The sequence below is a fragment of the Pelophylax lessonae genome (genome assembly GCF_965119305.1).
Source record: "Pelophylax lessonae genome assembly, chromosome: 5".
Taxonomy (NCBI): Eukaryota; Metazoa; Chordata; class Amphibia; order Anura; family Ranidae; genus Pelophylax; species Pelophylax lessonae.
This window is the reverse complement of record NC_138772.1, coordinates 313,920,908-313,942,322: the sequence shown is the minus strand read 5'-3', so window position 1 is coordinate 313,942,322 and position 21,415 is coordinate 313,920,908. Positions and strand designations below refer to the sequence as shown.

General features: G+C 41.8%; 1 protein-coding gene across 7 annotated transcripts in view; it reads right to left on the bottom strand.

Moving 5' to 3' along the window:
* The window catches only part of RELCH (RAB11 binding and LisH domain, coiled-coil and HEAT repeat containing), a 241,533-nt gene that overhangs the window by 64,110 nt on the left and 156,008 nt on the right, over positions 1 to 21,415 (bottom strand). For all 7 annotated transcript variants that reach the window (XM_082258179.1, XM_082258177.1, XM_082258182.1 and 4 more), the window contains 5 exons: positions 17,567 to 17,723; positions 7,829 to 7,952; positions 7,648 to 7,696; positions 3,321 to 3,400; positions 3,034 to 3,140 (listed from right to left, as the gene is read on the bottom strand). In XM_082258179.1, coding sequence (XP_082114305.1) covers positions 3,034 to 3,140; positions 3,321 to 3,400; positions 7,648 to 7,696; positions 7,829 to 7,952; positions 17,567 to 17,723 — 517 coding nt within the window. The remainder of the gene's footprint in view (positions 1 to 3,033; positions 3,141 to 3,320; positions 3,401 to 7,647; positions 7,697 to 7,828; positions 7,953 to 17,566; positions 17,724 to 21,415) is intronic.

Here is a 21,415-nt window from a genome sequence, read left to right as displayed (position 1 = left end):
TATCCCCACCAGAAGCTGCCACCATCCCAAATGGTTAGGCGCGATTCCAAAAGGGCAGTATATGCGTATAAAACGCAATTGCAGAAATGATGAAGATTACCTTACTCAATCAAACCTTTTAACAGCTAGGTTTGTGGAAAAGGGATACAAACTAGAGGAGGTTCTTAAAACCAGAGATCTTGTGCATCAAATGCCCAGAAATGAATTACTAAAAACAAGGAATAAAAATGTGGAAAATAAGGGTGAATTGGCCTTTTTAACTGATTTTAATCGTAACTAGAAACAAGTTGAAGAAATTATTCGGAAGTATTGGCCCATTTTAATGAAAGATAAGACCTTGAATCAAATTCTACCTGACAGACCGCATTTTATATACAGAAAAGCCCCCAATCTCAGACATATGTTGGCTCCCAACATACCTGACCCTCCAAAGAGGAAGCCCACCTTTTTGGATGTAAAAGGCTTTTATCCTTGCAAAAGATGTAATGCCTGCCAAATGACTAAGAGAAATCCTAGGGAAATTACCTCTTTTCAATCAAAAGCGACAGGACAGAAATTTAATATCAATAGACTCATAACATGTAGATCCAATCATGTGACATATCTCATTAGTTGTCCCTGCGGGTTGCAGTATATAGGCAGAACAACCCGCCAATTATCCGTTAGGATCAACGAGCATGTTGGAAACGTAAGGAGAGGCTTTCCCAAACACAGCCTCTCCAATCATTTCCGCCTTTACCACAATAGGGACCCTTCCCTCATGTCCTTCTGCGGGATAGATGCAGTAGATAATCATTGGAGAGGAGGAAACATGACTAAAAAAATTTCCATGAATGAGACCCAATGGATCTACAAAATGAACACTTTGCAGCCATTGGGTATGAATATTGATATTGAACTGAACTGCTACATTTCAAACTTCTAAGAAAATATATCACCTTCAACCTGTATATTTACATTTATATTTTATACTTTTAAAATTTTAGGAATATAATGAAATTTGAAGATTCACATTACATTTATTTATATATATATATATATATATATATATATATATATATATATAGTTTTAGGATGTTGATTAATAAACATATCTACTAGTATTTAATAATGTATATTGGGAATTTTAAACATGTTTTTATGAAATAAACTTTAATTTTAGCGCTAACAGTATTCCATCTAATATGAATTTAAATTTGGAATTAGGATCATACACATAGTTTTTAAACCCTTTTGCTTTAAGGAATAATAATGGTGTATACCGGAAGAGCATCGATAGTGTTAAACATGTGGGAATGATCTTTCCAAATCTTTCTAAGTTTGTCCCCGGAAGGCACCTGTATGAAGGGGAGAACCTAACAGTCTATTGTTGAATGGGCGGTTCTAGAAGCCGGTGGACAGTGATTGGATGCTGCGAGCGCATCAGCCTCTATTTATTATGTGAGGAAAATTACGGTCACATGATCCCCTGATGATGTCAGCGCGGCTGACGAAACGTGCGTCGGGACACGTGAGACCGTAGAGTTCCGGTGAGGTGGAGCGCAGATGCGCAAGCGGCGTCCCATCCACCCGATCAGCTGTATTGTACTTCAAGGCGAAATATTACTGCTTTGATGTAAGTGCAATTCTTTTCATTAAACCCCAGTATGTGACGTTATTACACCATTGGAGTTTCCTTTGTTTTTTCTTGCATTATGATGCCCAGAGACCCGGAGCTTCTTTAAGGCAATTGGGCCAATATCCTTTGAGCAGAGGACTATTTTGAGCCTATGTGGAGATCATTGCCGTTTTTGACCCCCCGTAATTAAGGGGTCATCGTTGTCTGGTAAGAGGTATATTGTCTTACCACTGGGTGGAGGTGTTTTTGGTGAAGGTTCCCATCTAGTCCAACTTTGCTGCTAAAGACACAGTCTGCACTGAGCACTTTAAGGACTTTATTTCAATCACATGAGTCACCACTGTTTCATCCAATTACTATATTAATTGTGTATATTGGCTTTATTTTGCAATTTGTGATTAATTACATATGCACTAAAGCACTTTATAGTGACTGCTGAGCGCAATTTTCACCCTTTGTTATCACATAAAACCAAAAGAACTGTGGAGTGCAGTGAATCCTAACTACATAATTAACCTTGGAGGCCTTCAAAATATATTTAGGACAACAGATAATACTGGGGTGCTGTTAAGTGGCTCTGAAGCTTATTCATGTATTTGCAAATGTGTGCAAACTAAACCCCTGTTTTTAACGTATACTGTTAGACAGGATAATGTGGTTGGTTGCAGACTGGTCAGTAGGTTGAGCTGGGAATTTTATTTGGTTTTGCTTAAAGCAGAGTTCCAGCCGTTTTCGTGTTTATTAAAAGTCAGCGGTTACAAAAAGTGTAGCTGCTGATTTTTAACACACACACACTTACCTGTCCCACGGTCCAGTGATGCGGTCGGGGGGAGCTTCGGTTCTCTCCGTCTTCTCCCCGCGGCGCCGGCATCTCTGGTGTGGGCACCCGGCTGTGACAGCTTGTGGCTGCAAAGCCGGGTGCGCAGTGCGCATGTGCGAGTCGCGCTGAGCGTGCTGAATGGACAGGCAACCTTCTGGGACCTCTGACGTGTCCCAAAAGATTGCAGGGTGGGAGGGGCAGAGGAGAACTTCCGCTCGGGCCGCCTGCCCGAGCGGAAGTGGGAGTGGGTAACTGTCAAATCTAGGTACCCGTTCACCCCCCAGAAAAATGACATGCCAAATGTGGAATGTCAGGGGGTAAGGACCACTTAAAGCGGAAGTTCCACTTTTGCATTATAAAACCGCTTTGCTTTGCATATGTATACTAATTGTATATCCAAATAAATGTAAAACTTTGTAACCAATACACAAATGGATTTACTTTTAACACTATGATCTTCCTAGAATGCAGCTTTAAATTAAACATTTATTTTTAGTTTTGGATGGAGTGGAGAAGGGTTTGAACTCTTGTCTGAAACTCTGCGCTATTGTACATTCTAATCATGTAGGTGCCAAATATATGCAGGATTGCTTACCCTAGTTCCACAAAGGATGCTTTTAGACTATCCAGTGGTGCATGAGATAATGAGAGCATGGTCATCACATCTTCAAGGAAGCCAACTAGCAGCTTACGGTCCTCTTCCTATACAAAAGCAGAAATTCTTACTTTAGGATTAAAATGCTGCATTTACACAAGTTCAGATTGGCTCATATGATTGTGTTTATCACTGCGATTAAAAAAATAATAAAATATATGCGACCAAAAATGTCAGAATGTGTAATTCTAAAACCAAAGTGTAGTCAAGGCAAGTAGCTGGCATACCTGATTGTAACACGTTAGAACTCCAGTTGCATAAATTGGAACAGTGGCTTTTGTCAGGACACCATTTCCTGCTGCAGATTCTGAAACAACAATTTCATGTAAGAATTAAATATTTCAAGCAAAGCCACCTTAACATTTCCAAATATTAGGAAAATTTCCACTGTATATATTAATGTACTTTGTACACTCATCATTCAAAAGTAGAACTCAAATATAAAAGTCTCCCTTATGGAACAGCTATGCATTTATTCAAAAACCATTAAAGTAATACTAAAAGTAACGTCTTTTTTTTTTTTCCAAAGTAAAAACACAGGATACTTGCATGATATGTAAAATGGTTTTGCACAAAGCAGCCTAAATATTCCCTTCTTGGATCCCCCACCTGTGCTCCTGCCTTCCCTTCTGCCCCCATAGGAGCTCCCAAGGCTCTGAAGAAGGGAGCTTGACTCCCGAAACGCGTTAGCGGTCGCAATTTCCAGGACATGGTCCAACACACGTGTGACGGGAATTTGCAATACGATTTTAATTCTTCATGTTTGTGAGTATGCATTCAGCATTTTATTAAATTATTTTAAACAGTACCACGGGTAATGCACTAGGTGTTTGCGCCTCCTTTTCCATTCTTTTATGCATCTGTGTGTCCATAAGGCTATGGATGCCAATGGTTCCCACCGCTGTGCCTGAGCAAATGAGGAGGGAGAGAGCTGCTGCTCTCATGCACATCACTGGATCGAGATCAGGCTCAGGGAAGTATAAGGGGGCTGGAATCAGAAGGTTTTTTACTTTCATGCATAGAATGCATGAAGGTAAAAAAACATCAGCCATTACAACCTAGCACTGCTAGGTGAAACTACCTGTTATGTATCGTTTATAAGTTTTAAGTAACAAAAAAATCTGATGGAATGGGAGTGCCTACATTGTAAACCAGTCAAGCTCTAAGGCTGTACCATGGTGCACAACTGGAGAGGGAGAAAGAATGTTGTAATGTCCTGTTTGCGCACTATTGGAGGGACAGCCTCATGCAGAAAAAACAATAGTCGATCATTTAACGTCCCCAAAAAATGCCTATTTGGGGGTGTTGCTTCTTGAACTGCAGATTGGCAATTCTTGCCAGATCTGGCCAAAGGACACCAGAGTGGGAGACTTTCATTTAACCACTTAAGCCCCGGAAGATTTCACCCCCATTCCGACCAGGGGGTATTTTGCGATTCGGCACTGCGTGACTTTAATGGACAATTGCGCGATCGTGCGACGCTGTACCTAAACGAATTTGACGTCTTTTTTTTCCCCACAAATAGAGCTTTCTTTTGGTGGTATTTGATCACCTGTGCGATTTTTTGATCACGCGCTATAAACAAAAAAAGAGCGTCAATTTTGCAAAAATAACAATATTTTTCACATTTTTTTATATGAAATTCCCCAAAAAAAAAAAAAGGAAAAATCAAAATGTTTTAACATTTTCGGCCAATTTGTTTCATGCTACCTATGTTTGGTAAAAAAAAAAAAAAATCGCAAAAAGCGTATTTTGATTGGTTGGCGCAAAAGTTATCGCGTTTACTAACAAAAGGAAAGATTTTTGTCATTTTTGCTGGGTTTTTTTTAACGCGTAATGGCGGCGATCTGCGATTTTTTTTGCGGTACTGCGACATTGCGGCGGACAGATCGGACCCTTGACTGACATTTTTGACACTTCTGGGGTTACCAGTGACATTTCTACAGTAATCAGTGCTATACATATGCACTGTTACTGTAAAAATACACTGGCAGTGAAGGGGTTAACTTTATTTGAGAGGGAGGGGCTGTGTGTGTCCCTAGGGGCGCGATTCTAACTGCGATTGGCTGTGGCTTGAGGTGTAGGGACACTGATCAACGGTCCTACATAGTAGAACCGTATGATCAGGGTTTCTACACAGGGAGAACTGACAGGCCGCTTGTTTACACAAGCTGCCTGCCTTTCTCCCTCTCCCCCGCCGATCGCCGAGTGACCGGCGGACATCGGGTCCGCCGGTCACACGCGCGGGGGGGGTCCGTGACCGCGGCACGCGCTCGCTCCCCAGACCCTCCCAGGCTAGTGACGTTTATATATGTCACTTTGCCTGTGAGGGGCTGACCGCCGCAGTATATTTACTTGCGGCGGTCGGCAAGTGGTTAAATTCAATGGTCATCCTATGACTAACAGCCCTATGCGATACAAGTAGAACCTGACTAGATGATGCGGTTTCCTCTGCTTCCAGTACAAGCTCTGAAGTGTAGAGCAGGATAACAAAGGCTCTGATAGTTTTGCTAGTTATATTTTAAAGGGACACACAAAAAAAATGAAAAAGGGGTTCTTTTCAAGTACAGACAGTATTCTTAACCCAGAAAATGATCCTCCATTGTTCTCAGCCTCCTCCAATTTATTTTTTTCGCAGCTGTGAGCTCACTTTCTTTTAAATCACATCTACATTTATTCTCATGGTTTTACTGCATGTAGAAATGTAGTAAAAGGTTCAGTAGCTCATGGAAGACCTTCCAAAAAGGCAGTAAAACCGTTTCATGAAAAACAGATTACAAGCCCATTAAGTAGTCCATTAAGTAGTGGATATGCCTGGATTATTTTTTGAAAAATAAGGATGTAGTTAAGTAACACTTTAAATTTAATTTTAAAACTGTAGCGAATGATGGTCCTTCTATCTGGCTGGAGGTTTGATTTTAAGGAAAAAGTACCTACCATTAAAATGTCATCATGTTTGGGCTGAAAGCTCCTATCCCATTCAGCTTTAACACACAACTATACATTCTACTAGGCAGTACAGAGTTACAAATATCTGACTTATATACGACTTCTACTTAGAAATGGAGACAACAGAAAGTGAGAGGAACTCTAACCCTAGGAAGGGAAATTCACTCCTGTAAGAGTTATCATAGGAAAAACCTTACAGGGGTGTTAATCCTTCCCTATGATATCCAAAAACCTTAAAAATAATATTGTTGGCTGGAGTTGCACTTAAAAATTTACCTGTTCCAACTTGCATACAAATTCAACTTCGAAACAAACCTACAGAACCTATCTTGTTAGTAACCGGGGACTGCCTGTACTGGTATTGCATTTAAAGCTTTAGCTGTGTTTAGCTATGGCCACGAATGTAAAAAATTCATCAGGAACACCAAAAACGCAAATTAGGTTTGCCAGGTCACTGCACTAAACCTCACTCAAAATCATGTTGCTAGAAAATTTTAAAACTTTCCAAGCTCTGCAACAGGATACTATGTAGAGTAAAGACCAGTTTGCAAATGTCTACACTGCCGCAGTAAAGAAAGATACACCCAGTGTTCTTTCGTAGCACTTAATAACTCTAACATAACATTTCATATTTTCCAGACAGACATTATAATACAACCTGTAAACTTGAACTGCTGACAAGTATCAATAGACTTGTGAAGTTTGTACCATAACTTCAGTCTACATCTATAAAAACTATCAGACACAAGTGTTCAGGAAACTGGCCAGCGCCCTTCCTCTCCAAGTTGTACGCACTCATGTCTGCTGTATATTTGGATTACCTCTTTCAGAAATTCCACTAGCTGGCTGACCCAGTCTACAACTGTGCACAGTTTTCATTAACAGCCTTGTAAAGATTACCTCTACAGTAGAGGAATTTGCATTAAAATGACCCTGGTTTGCTACACGCAAACAATCTACGGTACAGTTCCACCAACAAAGGAGAAGCAACCATTACACATTTTTGCCTTCATGTCCAGTAAAATCTTGCTTTTTTCCCAATGAATACACAGACCACAAAGTTACGAAGAAAAGGGAACTTCAGTGCACAAAAGAAAATTTTTATCAAGAAAATCAGAATTCAATCTGTCATAGATTAGTTTGAAGATAAATAACCAAAACTAAATGTATCAGTAGTTAGTAGAGCATCATCCAAAGCTCAAAGTAGTTTACATGTTTTAGTAAAGGTAAACTAGGGATACCACTGGCATGTAGAAGTGGGTGGCTTTCTCAAGGCAATATTTTTGACGCCTTCAGAAAGCTGCCAAGTTGTCCTTCAGGAAGGAAAATAGAACTTTCGAATCCCTAGGATGTTGACATATGCTTCATTAACGTTAGTCGATGAAGGTATACTTGCCAATCTCTAATCAAAAAGGGCAGAATGTTTGCTGTATAACCCAAAATCATTAAATTAAAGAACCGAGGAACAAATAGTTCATATAAGCAGCACTATCCACAATGAAAAATGCTATAGAGCCATCTCTAATGTTCACTCATAGGGGGTCGCAAGTACTCACAGTGTCAGATAGAGATGATAAAGAAAAGCTTGAATTTAATAACCCTTACCAATATTTTCCTCAGACAGTCTCAAGATTTCCTGGAACTGTGGCTTCACCTGAAAATACAGATTATTACAATAGTATTTTTAGGCCATAAGAACACAAGGTAAGTGAATAGATATTTCAGGCACATAAGAGCACACATGAAGGCTATATAATTTCCAGGGTAACCCAGAGTGCACTGTTACCTTTGTATTTGTAAAAATTTTTCCAAATGTTCTGCACAGTCGCCAGAAATACCTTGAGAACTCATGAACGCAAGCCGTAGAGGCAACATTAATGCGACCAACTATCTCAATAAGTTGGGGTAATCTAAAAATACAAAAGAAAATGTTGATTACATGTAATCACGTAATATTTTTTATTTAGTTCTATGCGGCATATACTATAAAACTGCAACCTTACAGAACATGCAAACAATATGAAATAGCATTTGTACATTCAATACAGGGGTGTATCCTGCCAGAAAAGAGATCACTTGGAGGAGTCAAATAATGAAACTATACGTGGACAGATTGCTCAAGCAACCATGTAACAAGTGTATCAAGGTTTAGGGACAGGCAGGTTGTGTAAACACCTACTCTACAGTGGAGAGGAGTCCCTCTAACCTCCGAAAGAAGTTACCAGTAAATGGAGAAAGTTTGATGCAAGGCGTCCAACTAGGGCCTGAGCATACCAATTTTTAGCTTGTTTACATGAGAAAAACTAAAAAACAGAGGTAGAAGAAAAAGGGGGGAAAAGAAGTGAAAACTGGATTTTTGTAAGAACTTACCGTAAAATCCTTTTCTCTTGAGTCCATTGATAGATGCAGCTCTCATACTTCCTATCCATTGGTTTATGCTGCCCCCTGCAGGAGTAGTACTAGGCAGGAAAAAAAAGCAATTCACCACGCCAACGGGGCTGTCCCCATAGGCATAACCACACACACCCAGCTCCAGCAAAACAGTTTATTTGTAAGTGGTGAAAGAAGACAAAACCATCCCCAAAACAAAGGGGCGGGTGCTGCGTCTGTCAATGGACTCAAAAGAAAAGGATTTTGCAGTAAGTTCTTACAAAAATCCTGTTTTCCCTATTGTCTATTGCCAGACGCAGCTCTCATACTTCTTATCCATTTGGACGTCCCAAAGTAGTGTAGGCATGAGGGTTGGGGAGAATGCAACCAGACAGTAAACGTAAACTCCAAAGGCTAAACTTAGCCAACTGGGTAACATGAAGCTCAACCAGGAACAACAGGAGCTCAACCAAGAAAGAAAAAACCCCTAAAGAGAAATAAATGATTCGCTTATGAAATCGCAGCCTGCAAAACCTTGCGGCCAAAGGATCTTTCGTTGCCAGCATGGGCTCATCTGCCATTTTTAAAGTTTCCTTTACTGAAACAATCAGGGCTTCCACCAAGGCGCGTTCCCGCGCTGCAGCTGAGGAGGAAAGGTCCCCTTCACCATCCGATTGCGAGGACAGTGACCCCTCAGGTAGGGGGGTGTCCGTGGCAGCCATATCAGTCTCCGAATCAGAGGACCCCACCAATGATGGTGAAGGCAGCAGCCTTTTACAGCTAGTAACCTTTTTCATTACAAAATCGACCTTGGTCGCCAGGCTTTCTAGTGCTGCTGAAATCGCAGCCAGCGACTGCGATCCGGAAGATCCGGTAGTCGCACTGAGGGGGTCTGAGAGTAAAATCACCACCTGGGACTCCATAGTAATGTAGAGGAAAAAAAAAAAGGAGTACTGTCACTTTAAAAACACTGATCGCGGTCCCCACCGCCGATTACACCGTGGCCTGTGGAGTCCCCCTTAAATATATACAGATAGCAGAGTGCACAGGGATATGCCCACAAAGACCACCACCTTACCATCCTCATAGAAAACCTCCCATATCGATCTGAAGCAGGAAGTGAGAGTCACAAGAAATGACATCAGACATACTGCTTGTGTAGCTCCATAGGGCTACACAAAAATGGCTGCCAATGCAAGTCTACGGGAAACCCAGGGAAAATGGCAGCCCCATACAAGTCAATAGGAAATACATTACTATTACCCACACTAAAGATGCCGGCGCTTATGGCATGCCATGCAGTCAGGGACCCCCAATATGAAGGCCAGAAGGGATCTACAACCAGACCCAGCAGGAAAAGATATGATTTCCACCCCCCCTCCCCCAGGGCGCCGCAACAATAGCGCCCCCAGGGGGGCGGGAGAAGGGGGCATGGCACAGGGCCGGGTAGCCTGACAGGCCAGGGGGATCTTTTAGGAATTCCAGGTCCCATTATCCCCAGGAAAGGGCTCACATGCCCCCAAGAGACAAGAGGGGGGGGGCTGCATTTACTCACCATACCATGGACCGGATGGGCTCCGCTCCGGACAGACCACCTCCCACCCAGAGTGAGGGTGCTGCCAGCCGAAAGGTACGCTGCGACTCAGGGCGTTCCAGGTCGTCACATCCCAGCAAGACATCCACTTGCAGGCTCGTCCCCATCCAAGAAGAGGCTCCGTCGTGGCGAGGCCTAGTGCGGGACTATACCTGCGCACGCTCTTAGGCCAGGCTGGGAGACCTTAAGGATCTAGATTATCCAGTGCGAAACCTCAGCCGGCATCATTTGTAGATCACCAAGAGGATCCCCCTGATCACTAACTAGCAGAGTAAAGATAAATAAAAAAACAGACCGAAATCCCAGCAGGAAACCTAGGACCTACTCCTCCTTTAGGCAGAAACAAACTGTTTTGCTGGAGCAGGGTGTGTGGGGTTATGCCTCTAGGGACAGCCCAATGGGCGTGGTGACTTGCTTATTTTCCTGCCTAGTACTACTCCTGCAGGGGGCAGCATAACCCAACTTATGAGTGTTCTGGATCTGATTGTGATCTGCATGCTTAAGAACTGCAGACACAGGATTAGTAGCTACAAGGGAAATGCTATATTTCAGTTGGTAAGCCAACTCTGAGTTGCATTGTGGTTTACAGCAGTAAAAGCACAACCATTGTGTAGCAAGGAGAGCCTGAGTATGTAAAAAGCAATTATGGATTCCTTTATGTACATGTATTATACATAAAAATTATTACATACAAACAAGGTTTTAATATAGGGAAAAAGAAATTGAACTTAGAGCTGTGCCCAAAAATAGGTAGGGAGAGCAAATGCAGCCGATAATTTCCCACGGTTCCTTGTTCTGCACGGTGTCTCAGTTTGGAGGCAGCCATCTTGGTAGAGGAAGTACTTTTTATTCTCATATCAATGCCTCCAGCAAGGACAATAGTAAGTGGCATAGTTGAAATCACCAAATCTCCTGTAGCAGTCAGAGGCAGCAGTGGTTTGATTCGAACTGCTGAAATAAAGCTACGATGCTGTATGGCACTGGAATGCCTGGGCCCACTCGCATATCAGGAACTGCACTGCAATTTTCAGGAGAGATTCAGGACAAAGGGTTGATTTTTCAGAGTATTGCTTAAAAACTAGCCTTACTTCAAAATGTCCCCGTTTAGCCCCCAATGATTCCTCCATCCAGGCTAAGCAGCATGATTAGAAGAATGTCAGCTGTTGCTTATTGTAGAATTCCTGAACAGTGCCACATCTGATAGGATGCAAACCATGTATGTCCGAAAATTTTTGGATTATCTTGACTTAAATATCAACTTTTGTTGAGAGAAGGTGCCAACGGGGCTACCCACAGCTTAAATCTCCGCTGATTCTACTGATTCGACTGAATCCTACTGGAATAGACCGAATTTCAAGCATTGTGTAGTCATCTTTAACCACTTTACCACTAGAGCATTTTGCTGTCTTACGTCTGGGCTACTTTTTGCGATTCGGCGCTGTGCGACTTTAACTGACAATTGCGCGGTAGTGCGACGCTGTACCCAAACGAAATTTTCTTTTGGTGGTATTTGATCACCTGTGCGATTTTTACTTTTTGCGCTATAAACAAAAAAATAGCGTTTATTTTGAAAAAATAACAATATTTTTAAAATTTTTTTATATGAAATTCCCCCCAAAAAAGATGTAAAAACCAATTTTTTTTTACATTTTTGGCCAATTTGTTTTCTGCTACCTATGTTTGGTAAAAAAAAAAATCGCAATAAGCGTATTTTGATTGGTTTGCACAAAAGTTATTGCGTTTACTAACTAAGGGAAAGATTTCTGTCATTTTTGGTGTTTTTTTTTTTTTTTAACGAGTAATGGCGGCGATCTGCGATTTTTTTTGCGGGACTGCGACATTGCGGCGGACAGATCGGACCCTTGACTGACATTTTTGACACTTTTGGGGGTACCAGTGACATTACTGCAGTAATCAGTGTTATATATGCACTGTTACTGTAAAAATGACACTGGCAGGGAAGGGGTTAATTTTATTGGAGAGGGAGGGGTTAATATATGCCTGGTGCTTACTAACGTGTGGGGGGGGGGGGGGAGGTGACTGAGTGAGCCAGGGACAGATCGGATGTTCAGCTATGCTGAACACTCCGATCTGTCACTTAGGAGATCCGCCCGTTCTGTTTACACAGGCGGGCGGATCTCCAAACTGGATTCCCCGACGATCGGGGCAGAGCAGCGGCGATCGCCGCCGCTCCTCCCCTGGACCGACTCCCGCTGTGAATGAAAACAGCGGGAGAGCGCCGCCTACAGGGGAGGAGTCTAGCGACGTAGGTCTACGTTGCTAGACGATAACGAGCCACTGTGCCGCAGTAGCAGCACAGTGGCTAGTGGTAAAGCGGTTAAGCACAATTTCTAAATTTCCCCTTTAACGCAGCAATGTTTTACTTTGAGTTAAGTTCCACTTTAGCGTACCTTGATATATTTACATAAAGATTAAATATTTTAATATCTTTAATTGCATATTTATAATTCAATAAGCATTTACACTTTTAATTTAAGGGAATAAAAAAAAAAAAAGAAGGACTATGTGGACTACTTGTATTATCCAGCATCTGTGTGGTGCTTATCTCCTTTACTACACCTTAAAGGCCATTTTTGCTTTTACCTATAGAGATAGGTGTATACTAGGCTCAAATATACACATATCCCCAATGCCATTCTCTTAACCCAATTCTCATGGGGTTTGTGTTACGAAAATATCACAACTCTTGAGTTGAGTCATATGTTAGACTTGTGCACGTTGGTTTTTTGCCATACCTCACAGCTAAATTTGGTGCATGAGGTTTGGGAAAAAGGTCTAGGAGAAGACAATTTCTATTATGTGTTGAAATTAATTGTTTAAAAAAAGGTGCAGGTCCATGCGTAGATATTTAGCTGTGCAGGACCAGCTCATATCCACATTGTATCCAGCTTTTACCATAGAAGTAAAGAAGAATATATACGAGCAGTAGGCACTACATAAAAAATATAAAATTACAAAGATCACTAGAATAAGGTAACTGCTGTTCTCAGCTGATAAGGAAAGAAACTTAGACAATCTTATACAAAGCTTAACACGATATGGGCATCCAAAAGACTTTTAGTCTGTCTTCAAAATGACCAAAACAGGTTTTTACAAGGCTTCCTTCCCAAAACTGGTAAATTGTGACTTTAGAAGAAAAAAAAAAAAATCAATCAAATATATTGACTAAAGAATCCTTGCATCAGCAAAAAAAAAACTTTGATCTGCAAATTGTTGAAGTTGGCTTTCCATATGACAGCATCATCCATAAAGTCCAAATTAAAGAAAAAAGGATTTAAAAATTTATCACAAAGCTATTAGATGTTCCACAACATCTCCCATCGAAACCCATCTAGAACAGACTTTAACCAGCCCTCTTTGGAACCTTCAGATTTTTCCCCAAAGTATCGAAGTCTGTTAAGTGCTTGAGCTGGGGACTCGCCTAACTAAAGGTGAATGCATTGTAGGAGACTCCATGTTTTTTAATGGTGCTCAAGTTTACTCCTTCACCCTACTAAAATTGTAAAATTAAATTCAACAAATGAATTGTATCGGGGACCACAAGGCCGTCCTACTGATTACATTGGGAACCACATGCTGCAAAGCCACCCAGGATGTGGACACACTCCTGGTTGAGTGATCGATCACCATCCCCAAAGAAGCCAAGCCCTCGGCTCTGTGACCAGTTTGTCAAAAGATGAAGCTCCCTCAAAGGGATCTTACACTAGGCCTGTTAGAGGCTGGATCAGCAAGCATAGGCCCAAGCCATAGCACTCACTTTGCTGTAACTGACGGTAGCAAAACCCACGCCACTATGCAAATTATGTCAATTGGGGCCTCACTATGGAAACCGACACCAGCTCTGGCTCTTGAACTACTGAGTTTCTAAAAACGCTCTTGAATACTGCATCCGCATTCTTCTTCCACGTTTCAATCACTTTAAACATGGCCACAAGAGCCCAGGCTGACTTTCAGGCCATTCACTGCATCTTCCAAGGAAGAGCAACATGCTTGCTTGCCTCAGTAAGGCTTCAACAACTAGAGAGGCAGCCTTTAGATGCTTCACATCCTTATCTCTAAATGGATAGATCTTGGCCATTTTGCTCAGAAGGGAGGCATATCTCGCGACCTTGCTCCACTCATGCTAAATTATGTCCTTTATTTCCGTTAGGAATGGGAAATTGGAACGCTCTCTCTAGAGGTGCTTAAAGAACTTTCTCTTGCTTTGCAGGAGACTCTACAGGTTCTCACTCGTGTAAATGCCCCCTTCATTGTCTTGACCAAAGGTGTCACAAAGGCAAAGGGACTTATCTCGCTCTGCCTCACTTTCTGAGGTCTTCATAGATGGATGGCTTGGTTAGAAAGGTTCCAGTTCTTCCTGACCGTCCCTAGTGGAAGAACATGCTGTAATGGCTGTTGGACTTTGCTTATACCCAACTCTTTAAGGGTTTTCTGCACTACGCGCCTCATCAGAGATTCCATTTGCTGGAAATCGCCATCCCTTTTTCCAACCACCTGGGCTTAGAATGGCTCACACAGAGACTTGCCCTCTGGGACCTAAGTCCTGCATCCCCAGCAGGCTTCTTCCTTGGAGTGGCTGACATGGCGGTGGATGTGGTGCCTAAAGGAGAATTCAGAGCTTCTGCTATTAAGGCTGGACCTTGACGATGATGGTGGAATAATTTTGATGTAGTGACCTAATGAGATCTTTATCATCTCGTGCCGTGTATTTTTACACAACAAGATGTCCACCATCTTTCAGAATGAATGATGCCCAGAATCACTCAACAGGGTAGAAAATATTGTTAGTGCAGGATATGATGGCCCAATCCCCTAAAGGAACATCGCCACAGTGGTCTTAATTCATGTGAGCCTGACTGGACGCATGTCGCTGGAGCTCCAATCCGGTCTCTTTTCTGACAGCTTCCATCAAGCTCTTTTTTGGCTTCTCAGGATAGGCACCGTGTTAAAAACCCTCTGGTGAGCATGCGCTACATCCTGAGAGCGGTTGATGGTCCCAAGTAAGCCGCGGGCCACTCATTCCCAGATAAGTACTTCCCACCATTCTTTGGGGCCATCTTGGCTACAGTCCCCTGCTGCAGCCATGTCTGTGGGCACACAAACCTGCTAGGATGATGGAGCGAAAAGGGCCCCCTCCAGTGCCAATCTCCTGGTGGCAATTACCGCTTGCAAAGACAGACTTTCTGGCGACAGATATCAGCCTACTTAGGCATGACCTGCATAAGTTCTGCTCCTGGGTGTCAGAGATAGATGACCATGTCTCTGGTTTGGAGGACACTGTTTGGGCTAACTCTAGAGATCTCTGTGCCCTCCAACTTCAGGTCAAAGCTTTACAGGAGAAAGCAAATGACACTGACTGAGGAGAGACAATATTCAAATCCTCTGCCTCCCAGAGCGCCAGAGGGGAGCAAGCCTGCAGAGTTTGCTGAACAGCTGCTGACTACTCTCCTAGACCTTAGTGTCCTTCATTCACAAAATGTGGTAAAATACAGCCCATTCATTGTAATGTGCCTATGCACACAGGTGCGTAAATAAGCGCCGTGCATTCTTCAGTTAGAACAAAATAGAAACATCTGCATTGTTGGACAGTAATTTACGCCTAATGCACACAAATATACGTGATTGCAAACAAATGAACACACGCGAACATACTGTTGATCTGTAAAAAATGTTAATTTGCATATTTTACAAAAACACCAGAAAACGTTTGCGTGAAAAGACGTGAATTTGCGCAAACGCATATGCGCGAAAATGCATGCATTTCAATAAGACAAATACGCCTGAAATTTTTGGCTGAAAAAGGAGATGCTCAAACAGGAGTATCGTGTGTAAGAGGCCTTAACGATTTAATCCCAGAACGACAGATATTTGATGTGTCTCCTAAAAAATAGTGGCAATTAAACCAAGCGTTATGAAATAACCCAGGCCTTTCTCAAACTGTGGAGATTTTCAACTAGGCAGCATGCCGATCATAAATGAAACCCAATTGCCTAGTGTAAAGCTAGAGATTTCTATTTTTTTCAGCCTGTGCATGTAGTTTCCATTTGATTTCCCAAAATCAAAAGAGGTTTTTCTACTTGGAATTCTTGTCACTGTATATCCAGACTTCTAATCCAGTTGGTTGTTTTCACTGTAAAGTCTGTACACTGGGAATATTGTGTAGGTCACTAACCTGCTCTCAAATAATTGCTTTTTAGAATGAGAACCCCTGACAGTATGGTTAGATTTGAAATAACCATTCTGCAACGTTTAACTGAAAATTCAGCAGCCCCCAGTGTGCTAAGGGAAAACCAATTTGTAATGAATCAAAAACTGACATCTTCCTCTATGTTGTATTTTGCTTTTGCTTTCTACAGAACAGTATCTCAGTCATGATTATATTTCATATACACACATTGCTTACAGATAAGGCCATTTGCTGGATATCAAATAATAAGCCGGCTGACAATACAATTCTGTATCATACAAATGTTTCCTAGTTTCTTTTAATTACAGCTGTATTTCATACTCATTATTATTTGGTTTCGGCTTAAAGCCCAGGCACCATATTTTCCATAGATTAAGAGGGTTAAGTCATATATTAGCTTTCTGCATAATTCAGGACGGCAGACCTTAAGGAGAAGAATGGAAGAAAAGTCCCCTACTCTTCACGTGACTGGCTTAAAATCTTCAGAAAAAAGGCAAGTATAAAAAAATATATATAATAAAAGCACAATATACAATGGAGGGGGGAGGGCTGTGGGAGTAGGAGCACTAAGGGGCTGAGTCTGTAGTTTGCTTAAAAACTTCAGTCAAATAACTTTACTTAAGGCTAAAGCCTAGTACACACAATCTTTTTTTTTTTCGTTCAACCTAGCAGGATGAACGAAAAAAAAAAAGAAAAACCCTGACAGCTCAGGTAAGAGCCTCCCCTGCTGAGCTAATGTTTTCTGACAGGGGGACAGTTCCCCCCTGCCAGCTGCCAGAACACTCCAGTGAGCACTCCTTTTCCAGCATGCTCAGTTGACAGAAGCTGGCCAAATGACCGACTTCTGTCGGACCAGCTACCATGCACAAGCTGAATGTCGGCTGGTTTTTATTGAACCGGCTGATTTCACCTGGCATTCTGCCCGTGTGTACTAGGCTTAAGAGATGATGTTACTGGCTTGTTACAGGCCGGAGAAAGCATCTCCTTTTGCCCAGTGCACAGAACTCAACATTGTAACCTCATAAGTCACAAGGTGCAAGGCTCCAGCACTAGCGGATCTGTATTAAACATTTGTGAACAATTCATAGAAATGAACATGCACCATGATTTAAATGGCTGTCTCATCCATGAAATAGATGCTGAACCTTCATATTACCTGAACAAATGTGGCCCTGTCCTTCTGGAAGGAAAAGCAAATAAACATCTTCGGTGAAGAACTATGGCTTGATGAGCGTTGATAAATTCTCGTGAATGTTACACTTACAAATTACTTCGTACAGATGCATGCATTTAACAATATATTGGATGCCAATTATTTTGAAAAATCAGGTGGAAACAAGACCCCAACTTACAGCTGATTAACAACCCAAAGTAAAGTTTCCCATCCTGTGGTACCCTCATGTTCCAGTTGGTAATCATAAAGCTGAAGTAGTATAGCCAGCTGCTCACGACTGCCAATGATGGTGGCTACATCTTGTAGAGGCGAGAGGGGCCGAGGAAATCTAGTCACTATAAAAGATAACATAAGGAAAAGTTAGGCATGGCTTCAAGAATAGAGAAAGCTTCTTTTTCTCTTCAACCTACAACTTTCTTCAGACACGTTATCAGCAACCATAAACAGAACTGGCACAACAACATCAATGCACCACAAAGCAGCGTGACAACCATGGGGATTTCCTTTGTAGACTTACAGAGGTGTCAATACCACAATGCCATCATATGCGAAGTAGCTTCACTGGAAAACATTGCCATGGTCACTCAGCTTTCAGCAAAAGTTTGTAAAAGAAAAAAGGGACTTTTTACACCGTAATCAATCTTAACAGAATGCAAAGGAACGGAAATTGCCATCATATTGAAAACAAAACCATAGTGATATTCCAACTGTAACCTGTAAGTCAACGACGAATGGAGAAGGATATGCTCACATATCAGTCACAGTCACATACACAATAACACACCCCCTTAGTACATTTGTCAAACAATGCTTCAGTGCAAAGGTAAGAAAATCAGACAAAATAAAAAGGAGGTGGTAAGATATATACTGTCTCTTAACACAAGCAATATTTTCCACTGCCCAATGACACACCAGTGTAACACCCTACGGGTTCCTGTTCGCTGCAAATCATCAGTCACTATATATGCGCTTTTCTTATTCCAAATTTTATTTAGGCTTTGAAATGTCACAACACAAAAAGATTTGCCACTGCAAACAGCAAGGGTACAGTATAACACTACCATACTCAATGTACATTTCTTATAAAGCGTGGTTTACATAGAATTCAGTATACAGAGTTAAACAGTTGTATGAAAGTGGTGAAGATATTAACTATAGAGGACCACATTCTATTTATATGGTATCCCCTTCCCCAAGTGTTGTACCCTGGACTAGACCTCTGGCATGTATCAGACTGGGTAGAGGATGAAGAGGAAGGAAGGAGAGGGGTTTGTCTCATAAATGTAGAAGCATGCAGCGATGTAGGCCACGAAAAAGAAAGATGGCAGGAAGAAAGGCTGGGATGTATGTAGGAAGGGTATGAGACCAAGGTAGGAGCAAGAGCTCCAGGGAAAAAAGCAGGCAAAATACAAAAATAAATAAATTACAAAGAAAAAAATAAAAAAAGGTTGCCACCTTTTCTTCAAGCCAAACCCGAACAAGTACAATAGGCGCCCCCTTACATCTGGCACCCCATAAGAGGGCCCCCTTTCAAGCCCCCATCAGAAAGCCCCTTACGTCTGGTGTCTGTCTTTATTTCTCAGGAGTGTCACGCTGAGACTGAGGTGAATACTCAGTCTCAGGGCAGGCTGGAGAATGCCTAACAGTCCGGTCTGAATAATGTGTCAGTTTCAGGTGAATTGAAAACTGGACATATGATTTAAAACCCAGACTGTCCAGGTAAATAGCAGACAGGTGGCAACCCTAGGGGCAGTGAGGATCAGAAAGAAGGGTTAAGATAATCTGGGGTGGTTCCGGTTTGGGTTGGGTCATCCCACAGCTCAAAGGGTGATAGTTTTATTTTCTCCCCAGTATCGAGGAAATTAACCTACATTCGTTTTTGTATTTGTAGGGGAAGGTGAAAGGTTTCCAGCAATTTCACATCGTGATATACAGTGCCTTGCGAAAGTATTCGGCCCCGTTGAACTTTTTGACCTTTGGCCACATGTCAGGCTTCAAACAAAGATATAAAACTAATTTTTTGTGAAGAATCAACAACAAGTGGGACACAATCATGAAGTGGAACGAAATTTATTGGATATTTTAAACTTTTTTAACAAATAAAAAACTGAAAAATTGGGCATGCAAAATTATTCAGCCCCCTTAAGTTAATACTTTGTAGCGCCACCTTTTGCTGCGATTACAGCTGTAAGTCACTTGGGGTATGTCTCTATCAGTTTTGCACATCGAGAGACTGAAATTTTTGCCCATTCCTCCTTGCAAAACAGCTCGAGCTCAGTGAGGTTGGATGGAGAGCGTTTGTGAACAGCAGTTTTTAGTTTTTTCCACAGATTCTGGATTGGATTCAGGTCTGGACTTTGACTTGGCCATTCTAACACCTGGATATGTTTATTTGTGAACCATTCCATTGTAGATTTTGCTTTAGGTTTTGGATCATTGTCTTGTTGGAAGACAAATCTCCGTCCCAGTCTCAGGTCTTTTGCAGACTCCATCAGGTTTTCTTCCAGAATGGTCTTGTATTTGGCTCCATCCATCTTCCCATCAATTTTAACCATCTTCCCTGTCCCTGCTGAAGAAAAGCAGGCCCAAACCATGATGCTGCCACCACCATGTTTGACAGTGGGGATGGTGTGTTCAGGGTGATGAGCTGTGTTGCTTTTACGATAAACATAACGTTCTGCATTGTTGCCAAAAAGTTAGATTTTGGTTTCATCTGACCAGAGCACCTTCTTCCACATGTTTGGTGTGTCTCCCAGGTGGCTTGTGGCAAACTTTAAACAACACTTTTTATGGATATCTTTAAGAAATGGCTTTCTTCTTGCCACTCATCCATAAAGGCCAGATTTGTGCAGTATATGACTGATTGTTGTCCTATGGACAGAGTCTCCCACCTCAGCTGTAGATCTCTGCAGTTCATTAGAGTGATCATGGGCCTCTTGGCTGCATCTCTGATCAGTCTTCTCCTTGTATGAGCTGAAAGTTTAGAGGGACGGCCAGGTCTTCGTAGATTTGCAGTGGTCTGATACTCCTTCCATTTCAATATTATCGCTTGCACAGTGCTCCTTGGGATGTTTAAAGCTTGGGAAATCTTTTTGTATCCAAATCCGGCTTTAAACTTCTCCACAACAGTATCTCGGACCTGCCTGGTGTGTTCCTTGTTCTTCATGATGCTCTCTGCGCTTTAAACGGACCTCTGAGACTATCACAGTGCAGGTGCATTTATATGGAGACTTGATTGCACACAGGTGGATTCTATTTATCATCATTAGTCATTTAGGTCAACATTGGATCATTCAGAGATCCTCACTGAACTTCTGGAGAGAGTTTGCTGCACTGAAAGTAAAGGGGCTGAATAATTTTGCACGCCCAATTTTTCAGTTTTTTATCTGTTAAAAAAGTTTGAAATATCCAATAAATTTTGTTCCACTTGTTGTTGATTCTTCACAAAAAATAACAGTTTTATATCTTTATGTTTGAAGCCTGAAATGTGGCAAAAGGTCGCAAAGTTCAAGGGGGCCGAATACTTTTGCAAGGCACTGTAATGTTTCTAGCCAATCCTTTTTACAGAACAGCCATTCGTCCATTTCCCAGACATAACGGACTTACTATGAATGCTCTTATGTTCGCATCTCTAATATTTCCTATACAGGGTTGAGTGAAAGATTTAGCATGCTGCGGGACAATTTAAATTCTACACGCAAATATATACTTTCAAGTTACAGTCGCATAACTGTTTTGCAACATCTCACTACTTGTTACTTAAAGGTTGTTCCACATTTTATGTTTCATTCTGAGTTTAGTAAACCGTAAACCAGGCCACAGCTCTTGTAAATGTAAAATTGCTTACCAAGTACTTAACATTTTTTGGCAGAGCTTGCAAATGTCTGCACTAATGCTGGAAATAAATTTACTACCAGACCAAATATTAAAGTAGCCCTGTACACAATTATTAAAAACTTGCCTACCAGCCGCCGTACTGTTACGGCGGCAGGTCGGCTCTGTCCAGCAAAACAACGTACCTGTATTT